Below are 26,627 nucleotides of genomic sequence, written 5' to 3'. Positions count from 1 at the left end.
ACCTAGAATTCCGGGCTGTAGCCGGCGCTCAGATACTGTACGGACAATTTGGGAATTTGGGACGTAGCCCGTTGACGGGCTAGTCCCGATGGCTGAAACCGACGATCCCTGCCACTGAGATGAAACATGCTGAACTCGTGGGCCCGTTGCGCTCTTGGGGTAGAAATGGGCACCGACGCATCTTAAGCAGGAACTACTCCGCCCAGATGGGCACACGTGGGGTCTTACACTCACTAGAGTCTTCTGACAGTCGTGACATTGGGAGACGCTTCATTTGCTCAGCAACGTACAATACGTACGGAGCAGCACAGCAGTAGAAGAACAGAAGTGAAAGCAATACAAGTCGCGCGTACCAATACGGCCGGTAGCAAATGTGACAGACATGCTTCATTTACTGCCGCCAATGAGGAGGAGCCGGACAGATCCTACTCGCCGTCTGTGATTTCTTGACTCATCAGCAGATCTCTTCTGTTGGCTCTGCATGAATGTAGCAATGCATGAAGGAAACGGCGATTTGCCTGCCTGCTCTGGACTTGAGTGACTGTCTGTCTGCTTTTTCCTTGCTGCAGGGGGCCGCATTAAACTGGCTGCATGTAGGTAATAAGCTGGGCGGGGGGGGGGTTCTTTCTTTTTCTTTTTTATTCCTTGCTGGGAGCGGGGCCTCATCATCAGTCCCCCAGGCAGGTCCTCATAATTTTAAGTTGGACAGAGTCCGGCCTGGTCACTGGCTGCGCGTCCACTGCATCTTGCATCTGATAGGATCGTATGCGCGTCGGACGGGGCCTTTGTTGACGCAGAGGCCGAATCAGGAAGAGAGGGAGGGAAAAGGCAGATGGCCAGACCCGATGATCAACAAAAACAACTTTCCGAAGCCGTGCAGCCAGAAAGCGCGTCGCATGGCCGGCTCCATTCCCGTCCAGAAAGAAGTGCGCCTGGCCTGCGCAATACAGTTGCATGCATGTATATTGCACCAGGCTGGCGGCAGTGAATTTGAAGTGCGTGCATTAACGTATACTGTGCAGGGTATATATATAGAAGCTGTAGGTTAGGTATGTATAGAGCCAGAGCCCGGGATGCAGGCGACACTTCCTAGTCGACCTCCCTGTTTTAGTATGCAGTTTAGCAAGGCCGACTTGCAAGGACTCAAGGAGCCTGGCTCCCTCGCTCCCTGCTAGGTAAGGAAGTAATCGGCTACAGGACAGGCCTAGAGACGGGAGGTACCTTGCTACCTGCGTCTTGTCACATAAACATCGAGGTCGAAGTCTTCTATACTTGCCGGGACACCACCACCACCACCACCACCCTTAATACCAAGAGAAGGTGGATTGTGCCTGGTTCAATGTTGTACTGCCCTGCTACTCCCGTCCGGACTCCATACATTCGATACTGCCATATTTCTTTCTGCCCTTTGGGTGATCCCTCTTTCTTCCTGCTACCACCACACCATCATCACATAGCAACAACAACAACAACAACAACAAACGCCCAGCAGCATAGATAGGTGGTTTCTTGCTGTGATTTCCACCCCCCAAACCCCAAACTCCGTCCTGCCACTTTGCATTGGTTCTGGGGGATTTTTTTGAGCAGGCTACTTGACTAGGCCAAGACTATCCTAGGTACATACATACATAAATTACCTACATAGTGTGGGCGTTGCTTGGAGTAGCGAACCTCGGCTCTATTTGCCCATCTCACCCCTCCCGCCATCCCATCCCACCTCCGGCGCATTGCGGTTCTCACGACCAAACTCTGTCGCAAACATTCGCACAAGCTACACCACACTTTGGGACCCAGCCGGTGTACAGCGACAGCAAGGCAATCTTCTACACAACCCACCATGTCGTTGCAAAGCGTCTACAAGCAGTTTCTTGCTGCCCCCAACTCATCCCTGCTCGCAACCGATGCGACGCTACACTACATCACCACCACCACCACATTCAAGACTGCCGCCGACATCATCAAGCACCTGAGCAGCCAACGCAACCAGATCAAGAAGAAGAAGGAAGACGTCCTCACTGCAGTCGAAGCTGACAATGTCGTTGTCCTCGAATTTGACACGGCCCTCGAGTTCGTCATAAGTGGCGGCACCTATCTGCCCGGACTCGATGACAACTTCCTGGCAGACCGCACAGTTATCCTGCCCATTGTACGTAATTGGCACCATGCCCGTGTCTCTATTTGTCCTTGGCCCTGCAATTGGACACTTCACTAACGAATCCGGCTTCTAGCTACACATTGTTACCTTTGACAACGACGGCAAGATCGTACAGATCCGCCAAAGCTGGGACCAAGGAGCCATGTTGAAACAGGTTGATGTTATTGGAAAGACGGGGCGCAACTGGCCCATTCGTGATAGCCAGGAGCAGATCAAGATGATCACCAACGCCGCCAAGTCGGTCAGCGACACCGTTTCAGCCCCGAAAAAGGCGGATCCTGCCGTGCGCCCCCGTGGCGAATCCAACAACTCGCCTCTCTTCGGAACTCGTGAAGAGAACAACCAAAGTATCGCGTCGGTGATTTCTCCCAGGGGTGGAGTAAAGCCCAAGCAGCGCGGCTTCGACGAGATTTTGGGAGAAGAGCCTGCCGGGACTGCCGCCGCGTCGGTTGTTTCCCCTAGAGGCGGAGCACGACCGACACAGCGGAGCTTCCACGACATTGTTGCCGAGGAGTCAGACAACGACGAGGAAGGATCCCCAAGTTCGGGCCGTGGGCGGTCTCGATCACCGAGCAAAGCTATCGCTCCCAAGGCCGGAGTAGAGAAGAAATTCCAGCCCAGTCGCTTGTTTGAGAGGGAAGAGGAGTCGGAGGCGGCCAGAAACGCAGAAGCGCATGCTCGTGAGCGTTCCGAATCGCCTTTCAAGGCCATTGCCCCGAAATCGGGCGCGGATAAGAAATTCAAACCCAGTCGTTTATTCAACGAGGAGGCCTCCGAGAATGACGCAAACACCGGAAAGGGCCCCGAGCTTTTCTACCGGCCCAACCCCAAGAGGTTCGATCACTTCGAATTCGGCGACGGCTCTGATGCCCCAGAGGAACCAGAGAAGAGTGAGCCCAAGCCTCGCGACTCGAAGCACGGCAGCCAGTGGTCTTTTGATGACTTCGTTACTCCCCAGAAGGTTGCTCCTACTCGAACTCTGCAAAGAATCAACCAGGACTCGCGCCATTGGGGCGCCGGCGATGACGTGGCCGAGGAGAACGAGCACCCTGCTCAGCAGCGAACCCGCCCATCCGCCGAGGTTCATTTTGAAATGCAGGATGACGGCACTCCTGTCGCACCGCGCCAGACCGTACCCCGCGGTGCCTCTCAGAACGCCAACTCCAAACTGTACAAGGACAGGACCACGGGCGAAGAGGACGAGGACGATGCTTCTGCCGAAGCACTCGGTAACATCACCAACTTGAAGAACAGAAACAAGGCCTTTGGGTCCCAGTTCGCCATGAGCGATTCTTCTCCTGCCCAAAAGGAGAACCAGCCGACTAAACCTTCCAGCAAAGGCGCCGCTCCTGGTGGCCGAGGTATCCGCATTGGCGGCGATGGCATGGGGGTGCCAAAGGCACCAACCGAGATTGGATGTTTGGTGACGGCGGCGATGAAGAGCCCGAGCCAGCCAAATCCATGCCTGGCCGGAAGCAGGGGGCCAAATCAGGGGGGTTCAATTGGGATTTCTAGGTAAATCCCCGCTCAGGGCGGACCAATCCACGACGACGATGAAATCTTCCTCATAACTTTCCACGGTGCTGCACGTCTCAGGACGCCCACTTACGAGCCATGACCTTGAACAGAATGGAGATTGCAATCCTTTCCTTGTGCTGTTGGACTTGGGAGAAGTGGAAGAAGACGACGGATGGAGCGCACACAACGGAGAGCTGAACTACATAGTATTTGTATCTTGGAAGGTTGGTGAAAGGTTCGTGCAGGAACGCTTCATGGCTGCATGTATACGTGTCTGTTCAATATCAGGGGGTGTTTTCACAGAGAGAGAGAGAGAGAGAGAGAGAGAGAGGGCGCGCGCGGTTGTATACCCCCTCTGGATCGCAGATCGCAACTTTTTAGGCGCTCTGTTATTTGGTAGATTCTACAGATCGAGGAGAGCCACCATGGTCCGATGTCAATATATCTATGTATGTTTATTGCCAGACCTGGTGTGTTACATTGAAGGAAATACAAAAATCGTGTTCCTCACCCATGCATGCTTAACAAACACCATTTCTGGGTCAGTTCGCGTAGTGTTGCGATCGTGACGCTCCGACCATAAGAGCCACCCGATTCACGTCGATTTAGATCTTCGAAATCTCCATGGCACCACTGGAGAATTGCACAGGCCATCAATGGCCCCTTTCGCATAGAACAACTCCATTTACAAAAACACTCTAATGCCACATGATATCCCGACTCTGGCCCTATGACGCCCCGCTGAACCAAAACCCAAGAATGAACAAACCCCAAGGCTTGCCTTACTTAAGAGGGACGCCTTTTGCAATGAGACCCCTTGGTTCATCCGCAAGGAGAGCACTCATCCCCGTGATCATATTGGATCTTTATTTTCGTCATCGTCATCATATGCTATATAGATATGCGTACAAGCTCCAAACCGGTTTCCGAAATCAGCAGAGAAACTTGTACAGTTTCTTCCACTTGGGCCAACCCCGGCGCTCCTCCGCCTCCTGCGCCACGAGGATGGGCAAGTTGAAGTCGCGACGGCCCGTGTCGATATCGATCTGGCTGGTGCGGACGATCCCAGAGGTGCGGAAGTAGAGGCGGTGGACGCCGTAAAGACCATGACGATGGGCACGGCCATGTACTGCAGGAAGAAGTTCTCGGCGAGCTGGCGGGGCGACTTTTCGCGCCAGCCGACGGGCCAGGCGCCAACCCAAAACTGGGTGACGAGCACAAGGAGGTTGAACCCGAACCCGAGCCAGGAGCCCCAGACGCCGCACTGGGAGCGGAAGGCGAGCTCCGAGAGGCTGTGGCCCTGACCGGCCCAGGCGCGGCGGAAGCGAATGTGGGCCAGGCAAATGGAGGCCCAGGTGAAGAGGGACGAGAGGCCCGAGATGGCGAGCAGCCAGTCCAGCACCGTAGACTGGGCGCCGAGGTCCGCAAGAAAGGCCAGCAGGCCCATGGAGGAAGCGACGATGATGGCGACGAGGGGCCGCCCCTGGCGGTCGACGTACGCGAGCACCCGAGGCGCCTGCTTCTGGTCGGCGAGAGCCGCGAGGGTGCGCGAGGACCCGAACACGGACGAATTGCCGACTGAGAGAACCGCGATCAGGATCACCACGTTCATGACCGAGGGCAGCACCTCGATCCCCGCGTTCTCGATGGCAATAACAAAGGGCGACGCCGCTGCCGTCATCTTGTCGTTGCTTTCACCCTGCAGTAGCCGGTGATCTGTGTACGGCACCAGCAGGCCCACCAGAGTCAACGCCACAATGTAGAACAGGCTGATACGCCAGAAGACCTGCTTGATCGCGGTAGGCAGCGACTTTCGCGGGTTCATGGTCTCAGCGGCGGCAAGGCCGACGAGTTCGGTCCCGGCAAAAGCAAAGGCCGCCTGCACAAATACGGTGCATAGGCCTTTGAAGCCGTTGTGAAATGCGCCAGGGCTGTGCCAATATAGAACACCGATATAGCCGCCATTGGGAGTGCCGCCTATATTCAGGACAATGCCTAGTAATCTGGGAGAACATGTGTAAGCTAATAAGACTAGCTGCAAGGCCCAACATGTCATTGGGGTGGCTTACATGAAGCCTATTACGGCTATTACTTTGATGATAGCAAAGATGAATTCGGCTTCTCCGTACCCCTTTACACCGAATAGGTTGATAAAGACAATTATTACAAGGAATATGCTGACGAATATCGCTCTATCAATATTCGGATTCCAGAACGATATCGTTATGGAAGCAGCAATGATCTCCAAGGGAAGGACCACAAGCCATTGTAACGCATAGCTTCTCTATGGTTAGTGGACTGGGTTACATGGACGTGTCTGTTTTACTGGACGGGCAACTCACTTCCATCCCATGGCAAAGCCCCATGACGGATCGATGAACCGCGTAGAATACGCCGAGAACGAACCAGCGACTGGGAAGGCAACTGCCAGCTCCCCGAGGGCTTGAACCGTAAAGTACAGCATGGTGCCGACAAAAAGATAGGCCAGTAGTAGCGAGCCGGGGCCTCCTACTGCCAGAGACCTACCCGAAGCCACAAAGAGGCCGGTGCCTGTGTTGATATGCCGAGTCAGCTAGCTGCGCTTGCAAAGTTTCTACTGTTCAAACCCAAGAAAGCCGTACCTATCGACCCACCGATTGCAATCATTTGCAAATGTCTTCCCTTCAGCCTCCGCAAGAGACTGCTCTGCGCCGTCGAAAGAGCTGCCATGCGCATGTCATAAGAGTGCCCTGACGGGATCCTGCCGTTGTGCGATGTCTGTTGCGTCAGCAGTGAGCCGGACTCGCCCGTCATGATGTCGGATATCGGATCCTTGGGCGTGATGCGCTGGTTGGGGTCGCGCCGAAAGCCATCAGCCCAGCTGCGAAGGAAGCGCGGCGGCGTCGCCGAGGGATGGTGCAGATGATGGTGGCCATGCAGACCGCCGGATGGGGTAGCAAAGTCGTCGTATATGGGCTCCCGCATCGTGCCGTTGCTTCCCTGCGCGATCGAAGACGAGAAATCCTCCTTGATGGGGAACAGCTTCAGCTCGATGTCGTGATTGTTAGGACTACTCTGGTTGGAGGACGGCATCTTGCGCAACGTTGCGCCGGCAGCAGTGCGGCTGAGTAAGTGGTGGCGGCGCAACGACCTTCTGCCCGTTCAAGCAAAGGAAGCAATTGATCAAAGAGTAAGGTAGGTAGGCAAGTATCCGTGACTCCGATCAAGACACGCCAGTTCGCACAGTCGCACGAGTGTGACCTCGATCAGTATAATGGCCAGCTCGAGATATCCGAGTGATCGCATGCGCAATGCGAATTGTGTCACTGTCGCATCAGGGCTCGCTAGGACGGCTGGGGAGATTGCACCTCGACGTTCATGGCGCTGTGGTGCCGATTGACAGGTGTAATGATGCTTGCAAACTTGGTATCTGCCAAATATAATGGATGGGCATGCATGCCTTCAGACTACAAATGCGCATACGACCGGTGGTGGTTGAAGACCCTTGGGGACGACAGTCATCCCAGACCATCATGTCGCTTATCAACCCCGACAGCCTCCAGTGCTGGCGATCAAGCGACTCTGGCGATATCAGTGATACAACATACCTACCTTGCAGCCCTGCAGCGAAAACGTATTGGATGTCTCTTCCCACAGGGATGTCAGAGTCCCACTACCCACTCTGGCTGCGACCCCGACACTGCAGGAGCTGCCTTCGGGGAATGTGGGGTTTGGGGATGTCATCATGCTGATGCATGTGGAAGCCCACCTGTCCCAAGGAACACAGGCTAGATGTAAATATATATACTCACCCAGTTGCCGGCTCATGCTGCTGGGCTTGACCGCCGACAGTCAGTAAATACCTAAGCATGTACATAGTGATACACGCTCTAAATCCATACATAAGGTCATGAAAGGGCAGGGAAGTCGGTCCATGATCCGCCGTCGATAAGGACTCTGGAGTCGGTGGAGACTGTGCCCCCTCCCAGACTCGCGCTGCGTTGAGATCATGCATGGATCAATTGATCGATGAGAAGGAAGAAGTCGGGCCTGATGTTGTTCCAATGCTTCATCACCATGGCCTGGACAAAAAGCGGTGCTGGTGCCTAAGTAGGTACTTACCTAACCTTACATGTAGCTTTAGTCCAACAAGTGCGCTAATGCCAGACCCGAGTGACCCGTACTTGCTGAAGCCGTGCACAGGCTGGCTGGCTGCCGTTAATGACCAGAAGCCTAGCACGTGCCTTCGCGTTTTCGATTTTGTTGACTTGCCACCGAGTCGCGCTCCCTCCAACACGCCTCCGAACCCATCAACTTTAGTTTTCGAGGCAATTGTCTTCAATCCTCTCATCTTGTCGATCTCGGCTCAGGCATTCTATAACTTTCTCTCAATTGTCTGGATCATTTTGTCGGAAGACCAGACGTTTCACGACATTCAAGATGTCCGAAGAGTACGAAGACGTCCAGAATGGAGACGATAGTGGCATGACTGGCCCTGGCGCACCCACGCCACTTTCGGCACTTGAGGTGTGTATCATCATTATACTATGCTTGTATCAGCCGAGCCGATACTGACTTCATCATAACAGGGTGTCGCTGGCCTGACAAAGCGTGACATCCAGTTGATCACGGATGGCGGTTTTCAGACTGTCGAGTCTGTTGCTTATACGCCGAAGCGTGTACTGGAGCAGATCAAGGGTATCTCTGAGCAGAAAGCTACCAAGATCTTGACTGAAGGTATGTCTCTGTATTCGATGCCCATAAAATCTCATAATCCGTTTGAGAGGCGAACGAGAGAGATGTACTAACGTGTGCTACAGCCTCAAAGCTGGTGCCGATGGGCTTCACAACGGCAACAGAGATGCATCAGCGGAGAAGCGAGCTGATCTCCATCTCCACGGGTTCCAAAAATCTTGACACCCTCTTGGCCGGTGGTGTCGAGACTGGATCCGTCACTGAGCTCTTTGGCGAGTTTCGTACCGGCAAGAGCCAAATTTGCCACACGTTGGCCGTTACCTGTCAGCTTCCCTTTGACATGGGTGGCGGCGAGGGCAAGTGTCTCTACATTGACACCGAGGGCACATTCCGACCGGTGCGCCTGTTGTCTGTCGCCAACCGGTTTGGTCTGAATGGCGAGGAGGTGCTTGATAACGTCGCCTACGCACGTGCTTACAACTCTGATCATCAATTGCAACTCTTGACTCAGGCGTCGGCCATGATGTGCGAGACGCGATTCTCGCTCTTGATCGTGGACAGCGCCACGTCACTCTACCGAACTGATTTCCTGGGCAGAGGAGAACTGTCTTCCCGCCAGACACACTTAGCCAAGTTTATGCGTACATTGCAGAGGCTGGCAGATGAGTTTGGCATTGCGGTTGTCATAACCAACCAGGTCGTTGCACAGGTTGACGGTGGACCGAGCGCCATGTTCAATCCGGACCCAAAGAAGCCGATTGGAGGTAATATTATTGCCCATGCCTCGACCACTAGAATCAGCTTGAAGAAGGGTCGCGCAGAGACGCGTATCGCAAAGATTTACGACAGCCCGTGCTTGCCAGAGAGCGACTGTCTGTTTGCCATTCACGAGGATGGCATCGGAGACCCGGCTCCTAAGGACATGGAGAAGGAATGAGTGGGTGGCGGAATGAAGGTCATCGGCAAGGATCTTTTACTAAAACAAAATAATTCCATGATGATGTTACGACATGGGAGGATGGATACATTAGCATAGCTTTGGGCGTTGGGCGGTTAGATCTGCATTCTTGCATTCTTGCTTTGAATCTGGCACCTTGTTTGTCCCTGTATAAGCAGTATTGCAGTTAGGCGTTGCAAGCGCAGTTCGAGTGAATTGGTACTTGTCTTGACATTTCATGTTTTTGTAGTTGACTGTTCCTCCTTTCCCTTTCCCAAAGATACATCCTATTTACCTGCCTAGGTACCTTACGCTCATGAATGGGGTTATACGATTCATTGAAGCCTTCTGGGAATAAAACCGACTCATGATTGCCTCGTCAAGCTCCTTCCATTATGGTATAATGGTGAGGAATTGCAGCTACCCCGTTTATAGCCGTCTTCTTATTCAAGAAGAATTGGTTCTTGTTAATTAATCCCATACCGGACTGATTCAAGGGACATTTATCCAGATGCCAGGCACGGAGGTCTTAGGCACGTAGTTCTAGTGCTTTAGCGCTGTACGTCAACACTTCTAGGCAGTAAGTAGCTTGGGTCCCACTAAAACCAACCTCAATCGCCTTTGGCGCCAAGCCAAGCCTAAGCCAGCCCGAGCTTTGACGGGCGGTTGCCATTGTGTAGCATAGCAGCGTGCAAACGTCGGCCAAACAAATCCGTTCGACAATTATTCTGAAAGCTCTCCATCACCGCGTCTGGCAGAATATCGCATCCCGAACCGCGCCCAACATCGCAACCACCCCAACACCACCGAATACACTGCGCGCTGCCAGAGCGCAGCCTTGATGGGCTCGGCATGGCTTCCAGGGAACTCTTGTATCTTCACAAGGAGACAAAACTCAACCTTGAACCAGCTTCAAGCTCCTACCTCGTCGATGTGAAGCTGCCATCCGTCAACTCTCAAGGCCGTCGCGGCCCCATCCGGCCCAACAACACAGAGGACGAGAAAATCTTCCGAATACAAAACTGCGCCACAGCTTCCTCCATCTATCACCGAAAGCACCATGCTGGCCCCAAAAGTTTTCTGTGGAGGGTTCTTGACGACAACACCGTTCTCAACCTGCGCGCCGCCGATGTTGGCAGGACCAAGAAGGGCCCCGATGCGAACGTAATCCTCAATCTCCGCTTCCCGCATCCCATTCGCCCTTCCTGCGTCGCGTTCGCCGACCCCAAAGACCACGATGCGCTCACTGTTTTCGTGGTAGACCGGACGAATCATCTCTACACCATAACTTTGCGACCCGATCATTTCCGCAGACCATCCGCATCAGAGGCTGGTCTGGCCGAACTGTGCAAGATATACACGTCTTCCGGCTTCAGCTTCAAGCATCCACACAGGCTGCTTGCTGTCAGCGACGATCTTCTCGTCGTGACAGTGCATGATGGCGGTAACATTCGCCTGGACCGCAACAAAGCCCATGATGGTAAGTTCACATCAATAACTACTGCCGCCCTTACATGGCTAACTCAATTTCAGCCTCGAACCATCCATGGAAAGAGACATTTTACAACTCCAAAGGATGGACCCAAGGCTTCAAGAGCTTCCTTAAAGGCAGCCATACCGTCAAGTACGGCGGTGTCAACATGGACCTCGCCGCCGCAACCTCGGTAGCTGTGTCCGACTTCGGCCTCAACAGCAATAATTTTTACTTGTTTACAGTTTGTCTTGATCACCGGCTGCGTACTTGGGACCTCAAAACCGGGCAGATTCTCGAAGCAAGGGACTTGCTGGATGCAGAAAGAAACCCCCAGGAAGTCGGCAAATGGACTATTGATCCCTCTCAGAGCAACCTGATTCAGATTGTCGGCACGACCGACGGCAAACGCACATGTGTTACGTATTCCCCCATCGGCACCGGAGAGTTCAAATTCTGGAGTATCGAAGCCGACCAGGAAGGTCTGACGATCCGCGACTTATTTCCGCGTGCGCGGTTGATTCCGTCACCACCCTCTGGTTCAGATGTGTGGACCGTTGCCGATTTTGTGGTTGCGCAAGATGCATCACGGGAAATGCAGATTTGGATACTGTGGAAGAACAACATGAACCACCAAGTTCAGCATCTCGTATTCCAGACTGTGGATGTGGAAGAAGCCTGGCAGTCGGGCTGGACGGCCACTGTCCCTGACCGGACAAGCCCTCGGGCACCAGAACCCAATGCTTGTGACCCTACCGACGTTTCGGAGAAGTGGTTGCAGGTGATACTGTATCCTGGTAGGTTCACACGGGCCACGCTTGAAACCGCTCTTTCCATATACGAGCGAGGTCTCGGGGCCCGAAAAGAACCAGCTTCACGCGCTAGCCAGGGCTTGGCTGAGGCCATATGCTCTGCCATCGCGTCAACCTCAACGCTAGATCGAAGCTCGTCGGGCGGCATGGATTACGAATTATTCCGGAACTCGAGCGATCAGCAGTGGCGATGGTTTTGTCGCTTGGTCTTGGAACTGGACAAGCAACGTGGAGAGGCTTTGGCCTTGGCATTTGATGCCGGCTCTGACTTGACCTGGGTCGTTTGTGCGGACAGCTTGTCTGCCATTCGGGAATGCAACCAGTTGGAGCAGATCTCCCACAATCCTACCGCTAGCTACGAAGGCCTAGACCTCGTAGCGACCCTTGTCACCACTGGCTTGACATTTTTCGACGGGTTCTCGGACAGCATGCGTGATATATGCTATTCAGTACTTCGCTCAGAACTATTTGAGGACTCGCCCAAGACAGATCGCGAGCGGATCCAATATTTCTCAGACAAAGCTGGGTTCTGGCGACAGACATCTGATGAGGACTGCGCCGTGGTCACTGATGCCTTTGGACAAACCTTCCAGGCAGTGGTTCCTGATCTGTATCGGAAACTTTCTGAACTTATGGACCCCCTGCGGAATCGATGCGGGAAAGCCAGGAGCCTTTGACCGAATTCGGACGAAAGATGGCCGTGAGAGCAATCCAACAGATGGCAGAGCTGCGATGGAACATTTGCTTCAGTCAACTGATCCTTCTAGTCCATATGGAGTTTGAGTTTGATAACCCAGAAGACGCCTTGAGCAGAAGATTCGACATTGGCACAGTTTACCGATACCTAATAAAATGCCTGCGGAGGCTTGAGCTAGTCCGATGGCTGGCGAAGACACAGATTACGGTGCCGCTGGCGAAGACAGAGAGATCGAACTCTGTGGGAAGCTCGCCAGTTGCAGCGAAGCGCTCAGGGGAAGATGGCCAAGCCATCACAACGTTAGAATGGAGCACGGGGCACCTCTTGGAAGTTCCAGACATGACTTCCATTCCTCTTGGCATCACTGAGATTGCTTCCAACTTCTGCACCCCAGACAGTATTCTTGAGGTACCTTCGCAGAATCTACAATGCGCCCTGTTGGTCCAGAGCAGGTCGGACTTGGCCGCAGAGCTGGCTCCCTTTTCAGAACTTGATCCATTTTCTACTTATGTGCAAGGGCGAGTCCACCTTGCGCAAAGGGACTTCACCACAGCTGCTACCTACTTCAAGAAAGCAGCTTATGGTCTCAGTAAGGCTCGTCAATCATCCCCTTTCATTCATTCGCTAACCTCGCTCACAATAGGCGTCGCCCGAAAGCATCCTAACAAGCAGAGTAGTGGCTTGCTTGACGACACGGAATGGCGACTATTCTACTCGGGACTCCCACGGTATTATTCACACGTCGTAGCCCTTTTCGACAGACAGAGGGCACACTCATACGTGGTAGAATTTGCTCGGCTAGCACTTGAGTTCGTCAATGCCAAGACACCCGATGCCGCCGAGGTGCGAACGGAAATCCAAAGCCGCTTGTTCAGTGGTGCCATCGGCGTCTCTCAGTTTGACCTGGCCCATTCCACGCTAGTAGCCATGTCCGATCATGCTCTACAGCACTCGTGCCTGCGCACACTCATCCAGAAGATGTGCGACAACTTGCATAATGCAGAGCTTGTCCAGTTGCCTTTCCCCAACTTGGAGAATGCGGTTGACGACATTCTCGCCCAGAAGTGTCTGGCCACCCAAGACGTCGTTACCGGTGTCCCCTACCATCAGATCCTCTACGCATGGCGCATCAAGCGCAACGATTACCGTGGGGCCGCTGCCATCCTTTTGGACCGCATTCATAAATTACAACAGCTCGGCGAGTCGGATGAGCAAAATGGCGATGATGTCCTGGATACGGCTGTGACGAGACAGTATCTCATGCTGATCAACGTCCTGAGCTGCGTGGACCACAAGCAGGCGTGGATCGCGACGGAAGAGCCGTTGTCGAAAGACCAACCAGCAAACGCTACGCCGAAGAGGAAGGTGGTGACGTTGGCGGATATCCGCAGCAAGTACCAGACAGAGCTGGACCGCGTTGCTGCCATACAGAACAACCAATTCGGATTTGCCACAGGGGACGAGATGGATGTTCTGTGATGAAAAAAAAAGCGAGAATGAATAGAGAAAGGACGGGTAGTTTCTTGCTGGCCAATCTTGCGAGATGATGTATAGTAACAAAACGTCGTTGCTGATTAATGATATCTTTCGGTGGTCTCATATGGTATTTGGTCTCTTAACTTTCAGAACTAACAGGGAAAAAGCAAGGGCGACTGAGGGGCCTGTGGTGCATAATGATTTGGATATTGCCCGCATTTTATTACAAGAGTGCCTCTAAAGACCTATAAACGCCATGCCACCCATGCTCAAGAATTTCGCCAGCAACTAACTGCCTTAAGTACAAAAAGGGGGATATGTAACCCACCACCAACAACCCAGCTCTATCCTTCAACGGGCAGAGGCATAGGCCGTGCGGGATCAGGCACAGCAGTGATTTGTGATTGTCCCTGTACGACATCAGGTGCTTGCCGGTATAGGATGATTTCAGATTGCTTGAAGTATCGTCTGGCATCCTCATCAATCAGCACCAGACTAAGGTAGTATCGTGTAGAGAACTTCTTGTTAACGTCTCGGAATGTCGGCGTCAAGTCGAATCCGCCGAGGAAGAGGCGAATAGGGATTGTCTCTCCTCTAGATGGCGAACCGTCCATGATCTGCAGGCCGCGTCTGTCAGTATGGCACCTTTTACACGAACGCTCCCCAGGAGGATAAAGGGGGGCTTACCTCGAAGCGGACGAGTGTCTCGCTCTCGTTGTATTGGTTCGGGGCGGCGCCCGTGGTCTCGCGCCGGATGATGCTCAGTTCCATGTGTTTGATCTTCAATCGGACCAGCAGGAAATAGATGCGGCCAACGATGACATCCTTCAGATGGTACTTGCTCTTGGAGTACTCGAATTCGATGTGGAGGCAGTCCTCGATTCCGACGTCCATCTTGATGCTGCTATTGATCTCGGGGGGGATTCGATAGCTGTAGACCCAGATGTCTTTTTCGCGAATGACGTCGGCCATGCGGCGGGAGACGGTGACGCGGACGAGGTAGCGCAGCTTCACGTTGATGCCGTTGTAGGACTCGTACTGCTTCTCCACGTTCTTAAAGTTGAAGTCGAACGTCTGCGGGTGCTGCAGCTCGCCGGGCGCCGCGAGCTCCTGGTTGAGGGAGAGGAATTCGTAGTGGTTGCCGCGGTCGAAGAACATCTCTGAGGGCCGTCTTAGTTTCTTCTTCACCGTGTCGATGCCTGTATAGAAAAGAGGACAAAGATAAAGTCAAGGGCAAACTGAGGGGGAAGGGGGTTGGTGGGTTGGTAGGCTATCGTGACAGTTCGCGCAGGGTACGCCCGCCGAGAGGATAACGAACGAACGGACGAACGAACGAACGAACGGGGAGGGATGTGTGTATGGTAGGCATCATTGCTTGCTTGTGCTGTTGTAGTTGCTGCTGCTGCTGCTGCTGCTGCTGCTGCTGCTGCTGCTGCTGCTGCTGCTGCTGCTTGTCGACGTACCTATCGTGCCAATAAACTGCACCTTGATGCCTGTGTGCTCTAACCTCTTGCCGTCCTTGGGCCGTATCGTCACGGCGCCCTTGACGCTCTCGCCGTCCATGTATAGCGGCGCCTTCTCCCGTCGGTTCTTGTCGAGCTTGACGTCGACCATGGAGCGCTCGTCGGCATCTTCGAGGACCACGTCGATGTCGACGGGGGTGGCAAAGAAGTACGACATGGCTGCGAGGCTCAATTGGATAAATGGGCGGTGGTATTGGTATAGAAATAGAAGTTGCGACGTTCGGCCGTCCGGGCTCTTGTCGCGACGCAACCAGGTAGCTTCAAGAGAGTGCCCGTGCCTGTGCCTGGGGGAGAGGTGGAGCTCGGCGGGAACTCTTGCTGCAATCGTCACTAGAGTACGTACGTATGGAAGTACTAGGCGGCGACTCATCGGCAGGCCGCAGTTCAACGCGCCGACCGATACATGTGGAGATGTCGGTGCTCACTACATGCCCTAAGAAGGCCAATCAGCTTGCTGGATGGTATACAGGTGGAAGTCAGCAACAACAAATCAACGATTGATCCAAATACATGGAGACATGGTCCTTTTACTCAGGCAGCGACGCGTTTCTTCGGGGACGCAGAACTGCCGCCAAGTATGTAAGTAGGCATGTATTTCCGAAGATCCTATTCGGCCTCCTAAGCCCCGCGCAGCTATTCCAGCACATGCATGCTTCAGGGCCGAACGGACGACATACTCAATTACCAACTTATAGGCGTCAAGAATAGGTACCTAGAGAAGATCACCACGTAATATGTCAGCGATGGTGAAGTACAATTGCCCATGCCCATGCCCATGACTGCGTAGGTCAGGTAGTCGTTTATCCAGTACTTGCATGTAACCGAAATAAGCCTTCGGTGGCAGGGGATCAGATCTGGACCTCAAGTGCTTAGCCCGAGGGTTTCTGGTGGGGTAGCTGTGGCTCCAGCCACGCTTGTCAGCCACAGCTCGATCCGATAAGGTGCAAGTGTGCCCTAGTGTGCCTCGCCTTTCACAATTTTTTACGAGTAATTTTTGGTGCGGGCTAAGCACTCTCCCTCCGAAATTGATTGAATCTATCTCGACGTCTGGCTTGTGGCCCCGAAATTGGACTTCACATCACCGCATCTCAACTCCTTCAGGTATGCACATGTCCCCAGCCATTTCACTCCCGACCTCCCTTGCCGTCGTCGACACTCTCGAGATCCGGTTTTCTCGAGAATTGCTGCAATAGCCCGGGCATCAAATAACTAACCTCGGCCCTTTCTGAACACACAGGTCGACATCCGCCAACCCCGACGACAAGATGCGTTACATTCACAGCGAAGAGACCCTGGAGGTGCCCGAGGGCGGTACGTGATTCTTTTCCTTGGAGGATTCCGATTTTTGGCAGCTTGCGCGCAGCATGGGCGGCATTGGAGGGGAAGCAATGGATTTTCGACATCCAACAAGAAGAAGAAAATAACAACGAACGCGGCAACCACCCGTCGATCATTGTGCTGACCAGATTTTTTTGCGAATAGTCTCGGTCCAGATCAAGGCCCGTAACGTCACCGTTACCGGTCCCAAGGGTATGCAATCTCCCAAAACCCAGCGTCGATGTGAGCTCGTCTAACGGAGGAAACAGGCAAGCTGTCCAAGGACCTGAGCCACTTGGCTGTCAACTTCTCCCACCCCAAGAAGAACGTTATCGGTATCGAGATCCACCACGGCGCCCGCAAGAACGTCGCCGCTCTCCGCACTGTCCGCACCCTCATCAACAACCTGATCACTGGTGTGACGAAGGGCTACAAGTACAAGATGCGTTACGTCTACGCCCATTTCCCCATCAACGTCAACATCGACAAGAACTCCGAGACCGACTGCCACGAGGTCGAGATCCGCAACTTCCTTGGCGAGAAGATCGTCCGTCGCGTCGTCATGCGCCACGGTGTCGATATCGAGCCCTCCAAGAACCAGAAGGATGAGTTGACGCTCACCGGTATCTCCCTGGAGGATGTCTCACAATCCGCTGCCGATATCCAACAGATCTGCCGTGTCCGCAACAAGGATATCCGTAAGGTAAGAGAAATAGGCAATGGACTATCTAGGAAATTCTTACTGACATGATCCCAGTTCTTGGACGGTCTGTACGTGTCGGAGAAGGGTCACATCGAGGATGATGCTTAAAAAGGGCGGAAATGGATCGGACGTCATGGTTTCTTTGCTGCTTTTGGGTCTCATTAAGGAGTGACCGGGGTTCTACATTTGCATCACTTACGTGGCAGAATTAGCTACGAAAATGGAACGGATCCTTTACGAAGCACATTTCGATCTCCCCAAATGTGACACCAATGAGCCCCCCTTGGCCCACGGAGCAGTCGACTCGACTCCAGATTGGATGCTCGGCATCTTGCGAGGACGCTTGCTAGCTGAGTTCGGCACAAGAAGGTTCATCTACGTATTGATCTTCTCGAGTTATGGAGTCTAGTATGGGTGACGATGTTACGATTGTAGCTACTCGTGGATCACCGAGTTCACCGGTAATACACACAGTTAAACCAGCCATTCTTTCAAGAAGGCTCCAATGTCTTGTCAAGGATGCTTCCTGTGTCGATGATGCATGCTCGTAGCTGCAACCTGATGGAGCTGAGCTCCAGAACACTGGGTTCGTATGCAAGGTGTAGTAGATAAGTTGCAGAGCATAAGTCTGGGGAGCATCTGAGAGCATGACGATCGAACGTGAGTATAGCGAGGGTATTTATTGTATCTTTATACCAAGTCTATCTTGACAAAGTGGAGTCTCAAAATACACAATAAAGCAAGATGTTTCTGGGGCATCATATGTCCACAAGAAGAGGAAACGAACGTATATTCCTTTATCATTTCTCGGAGCATTCAAATTGCATCTCGTTCAGTCCTAAACTTGGATAATAATTCATTGGGTCGTGTATCCTCATTCCGTCCATCCTTCGCGTTCCATTCGCCAACGAATAAAAAGCCCGGTTTTTTGTTTCCAATCTTCTTTTCCAGAAGAACATAACCTTACGTCTCATCTCATCTCATATCATCTCATCTTATCTCGTCCCGTTCCGTTCCGTTCCGTTCGTCTCCCTCGCGGAAAACAATTACTCGTGAAAAGATGCCAGAAATTCTTGCAAATGAGGAAAATAAAAAAAGACCACTAACAAGTCTTCTCTTCCTTTCGATACCAAAATTCCAGAACGCCGGGGGGCCATGATCTGTGTCGCGTGATGTGGAAGCAGGGGGGTGTTTGTAATCTAGTGTTGATATGTGCTGATTCGGGGGGAAGTGTTTATTATAGACAGATCGGTGGTGTGTGTGTAGGGGTGTGTCAAAGAAGAACAAATTATCGTTCATATGAAGGCGAGAAAGTATGTTGTGTATGTATATATCAAAAGGTTCCGGGGGGGGTGCTACCAGCTTACGAGCGTCTCGTATGCCGCGACACACGTGAGTGCGATGCCCTGGTTCCCCTGGAGTGTCGAGACCTGCGCGTCCTGCGGTCAGAACTAGCGCTACCTATTTCAAGCAGTCAGTTATCTGTTCTCATTCATGTCTCGGTCAATGGTGGGGGGTAAACTTACTAGGGCTGCTCGCAGTGTACGAGTCGGTATAGTACGAGCTGCTCCAGTTACTCCTGGGCGGCTTGTGCATCTTCTCCTCCTTCTTCTTGTCGCCCCGACGAAGGCCGAGAAGTAACATAGCAGCGCCGCCGGCAGTGGCGAGCCATCCTGCACCACTAGACTTCTCCTTCTCTCTCCGCGAGCTAACAGTCGCTGGGCGGCCACCACCACCACCACCGGCACCGCCGAACCATGTCCGGTGAGCGGGTCGTCCGGCGGCGGCGGCACCACCGCCGTGGCGAGTATAGCGTTCCTCAATAACCTCGACCCTTTCGGTCTTCCTGTCCTTCTTCTTGCCGCCGAAGAGCGTATGCCACAGGCCGCGGACAATGCAGAAGAAACAGAGCAGCAGCAGCAGGATAAGACCGGCGATGGTGCCTATCACGATACCCGCAATGGCGCCTCCGCTCAGAGAACTGTTGGTGGTGGTGACAGCACCCTCGTCGCTCGTGGGTTCGGCGGTCTGGCTAGCCGCGGTACCCGTGGGATCATAGACGGTCGAGCCACTGGTGACGCGATAGGGCGCGGAGTACTGTGTTGTCATGACACCCACGGTCGTGCCCACGGTCGTGCCCGTGGTCCACAATCCACCGCCCGCGTTCGGCATGCACTGGCCACTATGCTGACAGTACTGCTGGTTGGTACAGCAGATGGGCCCGCAAGCGATCTGCCCTGTGCCCGGCTTGGGGATGCAATCGGCGCCACCGATACCGGCGCCGGCTCCCTCTGTGGCGCCGGGCGCGTAGGTGCTGAATGTGCTAGTATATGTCTTGGTTTCGGTCCACGTAGTCGTGTGGAAATCGAACCCTCCCCCGTTTGCGGCGGTCGCAGCGCAGCCCGCTATACCGGCCGATGTGTAGCACTGCTGGCCTTGCGAGCAGCAGTATTGGTTGTCGGCACCGCAGTAAGACGCGCAGGCGCGCTCCATGATGTATCCGTAGCCCAAGTCTCGCAGCTCATCTTTGGGGTAGGGCGACGCGGCGGTCAGGCTGGAGGTGAGCAGCAGGGCCACCAGGGACGAGGGAAGTGACGGCTGATGCCGCCGTGAGAATCGCATTGTGACGGTGTAAGAGCTCTAGCAGGCTCCGAATTGGGCTTGCTTGCTGGAATGTTGGCGCCCACGATGGGGGGTGAGCAGTGAGACAAACTGGCCTCCTCCTCACTCTGCGCGCTCTCGCTCTCTCCGTACGGGAGCGGCCACTCTGGACAGTCAATCCAAGTCGCAAATGCTGTGTGAGGTTTTACTGAACCGCGGTGTAACAATTGTTAAAACGGGGAATAAGACGAGAAGCGAGGCCGGATCGCCAGCAAGCTTCGACTCAGCTCAGGCGGTGTTAACGTGGTTATTAGTGACAGGGTATGAGATGACGGGACGGGAGACCTCGCCAGTTGTGAGAGTTGAGTATGGCGTGTAAGTAGGTATGCAAGACAAGACTTGCAAAAATGCAAGACAAGATAAGACAAGCAAGACAATCCGTAGGCAGAGTAGGATGGGATGGCAGGATGGATGAATGGGAAAAAAAGATACAATCAAGGGTCAGTCTGAATCAGGATACTACTAATGCACGACTTGCGTCTTTTTGGGCCTCGATTGGGGCTTTTTCTTTTCCCAACCTCTTCTCTTATGGCCGTCTGCCCAAAAAGTCGCGGGGTCGGGCAGTTCGCGACGCTGGATGGTGGTGTGTCATAGGCGCCTTCGGCCAGGTCCTGCCAGAAAAAAAAGCGAGGGGGCTGGTCACGGCCATTGGCAGGGGTGTTTCTCTATTCGACCCAGTACAGCAGTCAGTCAATCAGTCAGTCAGCCCGTCAGTCTTGTTCCAGTTCTTGTTCAAGTTCTTTTCAAGTTCAAGTTCGGATGATTCCAAGGAGCACTTGTCCTCTTTTTGCCGGCTTCAATTGTTCCAAATTCCAACCCAGGCAAGCTCTCGGTTAGGTACTCGGTGGCATGTAGACGCATCAACGGACGTGACCCCGGTGGTGATGATGGCGAGGTGAGTTGGCATGCAGCACCCGCACCAGCGCTGCAGGCAGAATCTGGGACTGTTCTATGTAGGTGTGCTTGCACTCACAGCGACCGGGATGGTTGACTGGCCGACAACTCATACCCAGATTCGAGCGCGCGACAGGGGTCTCTTTGGCAGCGCTCTGGCTGTAGCGCGTAAGCCTGCTAACCGATCGGCTGCTAAGTGCGACAGGTAGCTCGTATCTCTCAGCTGGGCCTCACCGTTCCCAGTTCCAATCATGCGCAATCGTCCCTCGCCACTCCATCAAAGTAACTCGGGCTCCGTCATTACAGATCAGACTATGGAAACCATCCATTATTCAGGAACCGCCGCCCTGCTATAGGGCATCCGCACGGTAGCATGGCATGGACTCGCGATGGAGTCAGGTATACATACGGAGTATACTCGCCAAAAATAAACCCGTCCCGCGGAACGGAGCGGACGTTTCAAGGTTTTGGTACCTTACGTCTCTAGCTTCCAGAGAAGTCCAACCTTCTTCTTTTGCAAACAGCCTGCTGTCGTGTATCTACTGTCGCGTACCTAGGTATGATCAAACTGCCTCGGTGCGATGACGTTCAAGTCTGCAGCAGCAAGCTTTCCTGTCACCATATGTCGCGAATCAAAGAAAAGGGTCCCTGGCAAACACAAACTACCTACTTAAGATCAATAATCACACGTGCGGTCGCCTGTTCTTCGTGCAACGTTTCTGTCCGCCTACTTGCATCAATCGGCTGCGCGAGAAAGAAGGTCCTAGATCTGGTGCATGCCTGTCATCTGTCAATTGCGAAATAGCAACGCCCCCCCAACGATGAACGGTTGCCGTACAACGGGAAGCCCAAAACAACTTGAGCAAACTCCTGTCAGTCCCTTGGCCCTTAGTACGCTATCGACCGCAGGGTGTGTGTATTCGCCTTCGAGTGCTTGGGGAGTAGAACGGAATGGCACCTCGTCTCATTGAAGGCCTTCGGGGGAGTGCACTGCATGCTGAAACCAAAACTCAACACGTGCAGATGGAGCTGTATGGGACTTTCTCATACCCAACACTAGCGACAAAGGCATATTCTCTTTGCTATATATACTTAGGTAACCATGCATGGGTATAGGCTTGTATGTAGGTAAGGCAGTATGTGCATCTTAAGCCAGCGCACTGGTTGGTGTTCTTCTCGCTGCAGCACTACCGATACTCAAGCCCAGGATCTCTTCTTACTTACCGGCTGGCAATCCGTTGTCCAAGCATATCAGATACTAGGTATGTGTGTACTTACCTTGCCGATATACACGATAAACAAGACGAGATATAATAATTTACCGTACAGCTCTTTTTGTAAACGATACATTGATGGGAGCTATGGCTGCACCTGCACCAGAGTGATCAATTGATCTCAGATGCGCCGCCCCACTAAAACGTCGGTGCTCCAAACTGGAAAGGCCGCAAGCAAGGTCCAGCTGCTTGACGTACTTGCGTAACCTAGTTACTTGCGTGCTGCTGGAGTCGGAGCTTCAAGTCGGAATAGCCACCATCGATACCACACCTCAAACATCAGACTGCACCACCCGCCTGACTCGGGCGACCTCTATCCATCTTGCGCCATCGCAGTCAACCTCCCCTCTTTGCTACCAAGCTCAACTCCGCCACTTGAGAAATTGCTCACCGAACACGCCTGAAATACGCTGCTCGATCGTGTGAGGCCATTACAGGCATCATATCATGTCTCTGGATCCGCCCCCGTACCTCGGTTCGCTCCAGAACAACATCAGACAGCGCCCCATACCTTGGGAAGGCGCCGTCCGTGTTGGCACTGTCACCGATGCTCAGCTCGCCAAGATCCGAGCCGTAGACAAAGTCAGAAAGGAGCAGAGGAAGCAAGTGGTCGAAGCTGATCTGGATGGCTACCGCATACTGTTCGTCGGTGGCAATGGCGCACCCGGGGTCTTCGAGTCGGCAAGCAAGCGCTCCGAAGTGCTTCAGTACATCCTGGTCTTGCTGAGTGATTTGCTGGATGGTAAGACTCCCTCGTTCCTTCCCTCGTTTGTTGCATTGCCCTAGTCCCTCCCTCTCGTGCTCTGCAACTGCCAAGTCGGCATGCTGGTTTCCCATGCTAACCTACCTGTACAGCTGTGCCTTCACTGGCAAAGGCCTTGTTCAAGGACGCAGACCCCTACAAGCATTTTCTACCGCTCCTGGCGCACTCCAACAACCCCGAAGATCCTATTCCCTTACTGACCTCGACCGTTCTGGCCACCCTGATGGCGAGATCGCAAGACGAATCTGCCGCAACCGAAAACGCCCTGCCTTTGATCTTGAGCTATCTTTGCGGCTTGGCCAAAAATTCAAACGACGCAGGACTACAAGACATCGCTGTTACCGAATACTCGGCCTTGCTGTATGGGCAGTCTTCTAGGCAGCTGTTCTGGAAGCAGAAGAGCGAGACCGTCACCCCACTCATCGAGATCCTCAGAAAAGCCGCAGGAATTGGTGCCGACACATCAGCCAGCCTGTGGAGCGGAAGCTCTACTACTCTCAGGGGTAGCAGTGGCTTTGAGGGCTCGTTGGGTGGCGGCGTTGGGCTCCAGCTCCTGTACCATGTCCTATTGGTTATGTGGCAGCTAAGCTTTGAGGCCGAGGATATCGGCGACGAGATGAACGAGTAAGTCGAAGCAGCATTCCCCGGTGGTGTCGGATACTAATATGCTGCAGTGAGTACGATATAATTCTTCTATATACCCAGCTACTGCGCCTTTCGCCAAAGGAGAAGACGACACGCCTGCTCGCCTCTACGCTTTACAACCTACTCAGCCCCAATTCGAACTCGTTACTCCCGACAGCTGTGCTGGCGAGGCTTCCTGGGGTCCTGCAGAACGTGAGTGGGCGTCACTTGACAGACCCCGACTTGCAAGAGGACCTCGACAAGCTCAAAGAGATGCTGGAGGAATACACAAAGACCAAGACTACTCTTGACGAGTACGTTGCCGAAGTGCGGTCAGGCCATCTGCGATGGTCGCCTCCTCATCGAAACGGAACTTTCTGGACGGAGAACTCCCGCAAGATCCTCGACTTTGAGACTGGCGAGATCCCACGCCAGCTTGCCGAGATCATGAAGAAACCTTGGGACAACGACAAGGGAGTGCTGGCTATTGCCTGCAACGATGTGGGCTGCCTCGTTAAAGAAGTGCCCGAAAGAAGATATCAGCTGGAGAAGCTGGGCCTCAAGACACGCGTCATGGAGTTGATGCAAGATCCTGATGAGAATGTGCGGTGGGAGAGTCTAAAGGCTCTTGGCGGCTGGCTGAAGTACAGCTTCGAATAGGATTAGGTGAAGAGCCGGAGCCCGTGTATTAGGTAGCTAGTTTCCCCTTTGATCGAATTCGGCCCGGGACAGGCTCCGTTACGATAGCATCGTGTAAGCAGACAGACAGACAGACAGACACTGAATGGATGGGTGGCTATTACTGCCATGATGTTGCATATTGCACCGAAGCTCACGGTGTTTGCTATGAAGTGTAGGTAGTGGCGGGCGATGCCTCATTCAGCTACCGTGCCTGGCTTTCTTTTGACACTTTTGTTAGGTAATGAATACATCCATGTACGGTGTACCTAGTGGAAACGAGACGGAACATTGAGCGACCAACAAGCGCTGCGACTGTATCCGCGGCTCCTAGTCTACCCCAGATCTCGGTTTACAGCGGAAGCGGACAAGTGAGGGAACTACCCCACCTCGACCTCCATCAAATCTGGGGCAAGAGGTTGGCACCGAAAGCGGCGCCTTGGCGAGATAGGAGAGGCCCCGGCTACTGTAGGCCTGACAAAGATCGGGTGTCGGTTATCCAATTGCAACTGTACATACATATAAGACAGATAGCCTTTCCCCCGGGCTGGCTATTGCTTTTTGGTGGTCGTCCCCTATCCAAATCCGACTTGGTGTTGCTTGCTAGGGATCCCCTTCTCCTCCTCCTCCTCTTCCCTCTTCACAATGCAGCGACTGCCCGTCTCGAGAGGTATTAAAGTCAGCGCCGGCCGCACTGCATCTCGCTTCCTTTTCTCCCCTTCTGTATCGATCCTGTCCGCGAGAATGGCCTCTCAAGACACAGCAGCGCGCCGCTTGGCCGCTACCGCGCAACACATCCGGCCCTACAGCGCCATGTCCTCCACGGCCACGAGCTTCCCCCAGACGCACGAGAAGATCGCCCAGCCCCAAGATACGCCCTGGTTCGTGGAAAACGAGTTCAAGGCCTCGCAGGCGGACCAGTGGATCGACCTCTACGACCCGGCCACCAACAACCTCGTGACCCGCGTCCCGCAGTCGACCGACGCCGAGCTCCGGGCCGCCGTCGACAGCGCCCAGAAGGCCTTCCCGGCGTGGCGAAACACCAGCGTGCTGGCCCGCCAGCAGATCATGTTCAAGTTCGTCGGCTTGGTGCGCGAGAACTGGGACCGTCTGGCGGCCAGCATCACTCTGGAACAAGGCAAGACGTTCGCCGATGCCAAGGGCGATGTCTTGAGGGGGGCTGCAGGTGGCCGAAGCTGCTTGCGGTGCCCCTGAGCTCCTCAAGGGTGAGGTGCTCGAGGTCGCCAAGGACATGGAGACAAGGTCCTACAGAGAGCCACTGGGAGTCACGGCCGCTATTTGCCCGTTCAGTAAGTCAATTCGCCCGATATATAAAAGCAATTCCAACTACGTAGGTGGGACTGACTGGCTTGTGCCCCCCCAGATTTCCCCGCTATGATCCCATTGTGGTGTATCCCCATCGCCACTGTGACTGGAAACACCCTGGTCCTTAAGCCCTCGGAGCGTGACCCCGGTGCCGCCATGATTCTCGCGGAGCTGGCCCAGAGGGCCGGCTTCCCATCTGGCGTGATCAACATCGTCCACGGCGCCCACCGCACTGTGGATTTCCTACTAGATGCCCCTGAAATCAAAGCTATCAGCTTCGTTGGTGGCAACAAAGCCGGAGAATACATCTTCTCCAGAGGCTCCGCCAACGGCAAGCGTGTCCAGGCCAATCTGGGTGCCAAGAACCACGCGGCAGTCCTGCCAGACTGCAACAAGAACCACTTCTTGAATGCGGTTACTGGTGCCGCTTTTGGTGCTGCAGGCCAGAGATGCATGGCTCTGAGCACGTTGGTCATGGTCGGGGAAACAAAAGAGTGGCTGCCTGAGCTTGCAGAGCGTGCCAAGGCCCTGCATGTCAACGGCGGCTTCGAGGAGGGGGCTGATCTGGGCCCCCGTGATCTCGCCCGAAAGCGAGCAGAGAATCAAGTCCCTCATCTCCAGCGCCGAAGAGGAGGGGGCAACGATCCTGCTCGACGGCCGGAACTTCAAGCCGGAGAAGTACCCTAACGGCAACTGGGTCGGCCCCACCATCATCACCAACGTCAAGCCTCACATGAAGTGCTACACGGAGGAGATCTTCGGTCCGGTCCTGGTCTGTCTGAACGTAGAGACTCTGAACGAGGCCATTGAGTTGATTAACGAGAACGAATACGGCAATGGCACTGCCATCTTCACCAAGTCCGGCTCGACAGCCGAGACATTCCGCAAGAACATCGAGGCTGGGCAGGTTGGTATCAACGTGCCGATCCCCGTGCCCCTGCCCATGTTCTCCTTCACGGGCAACAAGAAGAGCATTGCAGGTGGCGGTGCGAACACGTTCTACGGCAGACCGGGCATCAACTTCTACACGCAGCAAAAGACGGTCACGGCCATGTGGTCGAGCGCCGACGCAATCTCACAGAAGGCCGATGTGGCAATGCCTACGCATAGCTAGGCTATATCTA

General features: G+C 53.9%; 9 protein-coding genes across 9 annotated transcripts; 6 read left to right on the top strand and 3 right to left on the bottom strand.

Annotated features, from left to right (window-relative positions):
• Positions 1-1,837: 1,837 nt before the first annotated feature.
• PG986_007619 (uncharacterized protein) lies at positions 1,838-3,773 on the top strand (the record flags this gene model as incomplete). Its single annotated transcript, XM_066843841.1, has 3 exons — positions 1,838-2,146; positions 2,229-3,545; positions 3,687-3,773. The coding sequence occupies 3 exons, from the start codon at positions 1,838-1,840 to the stop codon at positions 3,771-3,773; spliced, it is 1,713 nt and encodes a 570-aa protein (XP_066699953.1).
• Positions 3,774-4,605: 832 nt separating this feature from the next.
• PG986_007618 (amino acid permease) lies at positions 4,606-6,745 on the bottom strand (the record flags this gene model as incomplete). The annotated part of the gene is made up of 5 exons (XM_066843840.1): positions 4,606-4,723; positions 4,768-5,676; positions 5,743-5,952; positions 6,016-6,223; positions 6,307-6,745. 5 exons carry the CDS (start codon positions 6,743-6,745, stop codon positions 4,606-4,608), a joined length of 1,884 nt encoding a protein of 627 aa, XP_066699952.1.
• A 1,347-nt stretch (positions 6,746-8,092) lies between these two features.
• On the top strand, positions 8,093-9,284 carry PG986_007617 (Rad51-domain-containing protein; the record flags this gene model as incomplete). Its single annotated transcript, XM_066843839.1, has 3 exons — positions 8,093-8,179; positions 8,242-8,389; positions 8,473-9,284. The coding sequence occupies 3 exons, from the start codon at positions 8,093-8,095 to the stop codon at positions 9,282-9,284; spliced, it is 1,047 nt and encodes a 348-aa protein (XP_066699951.1).
• An 852-nt stretch (positions 9,285-10,136) lies between these two features.
• On the top strand, positions 10,137-13,743 carry PG986_007616 (uncharacterized protein; the record flags this gene model as incomplete). Its single annotated transcript, XM_066843838.1, has 4 exons — positions 10,137-10,764; positions 10,818-12,177; positions 12,231-12,853; positions 12,908-13,743. 4 exons carry the CDS (start codon positions 10,137-10,139, stop codon positions 13,741-13,743), a joined length of 3,447 nt encoding a protein of 1,148 aa, XP_066699950.1.
• A 341-nt stretch (positions 13,744-14,084) lies between these two features.
• PG986_007615 (retromer subunit PEP8) lies at positions 14,085-15,420 on the bottom strand (the record flags this gene model as incomplete). Its single annotated transcript, XM_066843837.1, has 3 exons — positions 14,085-14,357; positions 14,428-14,939; positions 15,204-15,420. 3 exons carry the CDS (start codon positions 15,418-15,420, stop codon positions 14,085-14,087), a joined length of 1,002 nt encoding a protein of 333 aa, XP_066699949.1.
• A 775-nt stretch (positions 15,421-16,195) lies between these two features.
• On the top strand, positions 16,196-17,485 carry PG986_007614 (60S ribosomal protein uL6). Its single transcript, XM_066843836.1, has 5 exons — positions 16,196-16,364; positions 16,501-16,574; positions 16,746-16,793; positions 16,850-17,283; positions 17,338-17,485. The coding sequence occupies exons 2-5, from the start codon at positions 16,529-16,531 to the stop codon at positions 17,389-17,391; spliced, it is 582 nt and encodes a 193-aa protein (XP_066699948.1). The 5' UTR covers positions 16,196-16,364; positions 16,501-16,528; the 3' UTR covers positions 17,392-17,485.
• A 1,301-nt stretch (positions 17,486-18,786) lies between these two features.
• PG986_007613 (uncharacterized protein) lies at positions 18,787-19,905 on the bottom strand (the record flags this gene model as incomplete). Its single annotated transcript, XM_066843835.1, has 1 exon — positions 18,787-19,905. The coding sequence occupies one exon, from the start codon at positions 19,903-19,905 to the stop codon at positions 18,787-18,789; it is 1,119 nt and encodes a 372-aa protein (XP_066699947.1).
• A 2,654-nt stretch (positions 19,906-22,559) lies between these two features.
• PG986_007612 (V-type proton ATPase subunit H) lies at positions 22,560-24,159 on the top strand (the record flags this gene model as incomplete). Its single annotated transcript, XM_066843834.1, has 3 exons — positions 22,560-22,854; positions 22,968-23,499; positions 23,550-24,159. 3 exons carry the CDS (start codon positions 22,560-22,562, stop codon positions 24,157-24,159), a joined length of 1,437 nt encoding a protein of 478 aa, XP_066699946.1.
• Positions 24,160-24,822: 663 nt separating this feature from the next.
• Positions 24,823-26,617, top strand: PG986_007611 (uncharacterized protein; the record flags this gene model as incomplete). Its single annotated transcript, XM_066843833.1, has 4 exons — positions 24,823-25,344; positions 25,403-25,487; positions 25,562-25,970; positions 26,029-26,617. 4 exons carry the CDS (start codon positions 24,823-24,825, stop codon positions 26,615-26,617), a joined length of 1,605 nt encoding a protein of 534 aa, XP_066699945.1.
• Between the last annotated feature and the right edge of the window lie 10 nt (positions 26,618-26,627).

The sequence above is a fragment of the Apiospora aurea genome (genome assembly GCF_038362705.1).
Source record: "Apiospora aurea strain CBS 24483 chromosome Unknown utg000005l_segment0_segment0, whole genome shotgun sequence".
Lineage (NCBI taxonomy): Eukaryota > Fungi > Ascomycota > Sordariomycetes > Amphisphaeriales > Apiosporaceae > Apiospora > Apiospora aurea.
This window is presented reverse-complemented; position numbering and strand designations above follow the sequence as displayed.

What these genes read in the sequence shown, in the direction of transcription:
- PG986_007614 (XM_066843836.1), top strand. Translation starts at nt 16,529, where the DNA reads ATGCGTTACATTCACAGCGAAGAGACCCTGGAGGTGCCCGAGGGCG. An exon ending in CCTGGAGGTGCCCGAGGGCG is followed by an intron (nt 16,575 to 16,745) that starts GTACGTGATTCT and finishes TTTTGCGAATAG; the next exon opens with TCTCGGTCCAGATCAAGGCC. An exon ending in GCAACAAGGATATCCGTAAG is followed by an intron (nt 17,284 to 17,337) that starts GTAAGAGAAATA and finishes ACATGATCCCAG; the next exon opens with TTCTTGGACGGTCTGTACGT.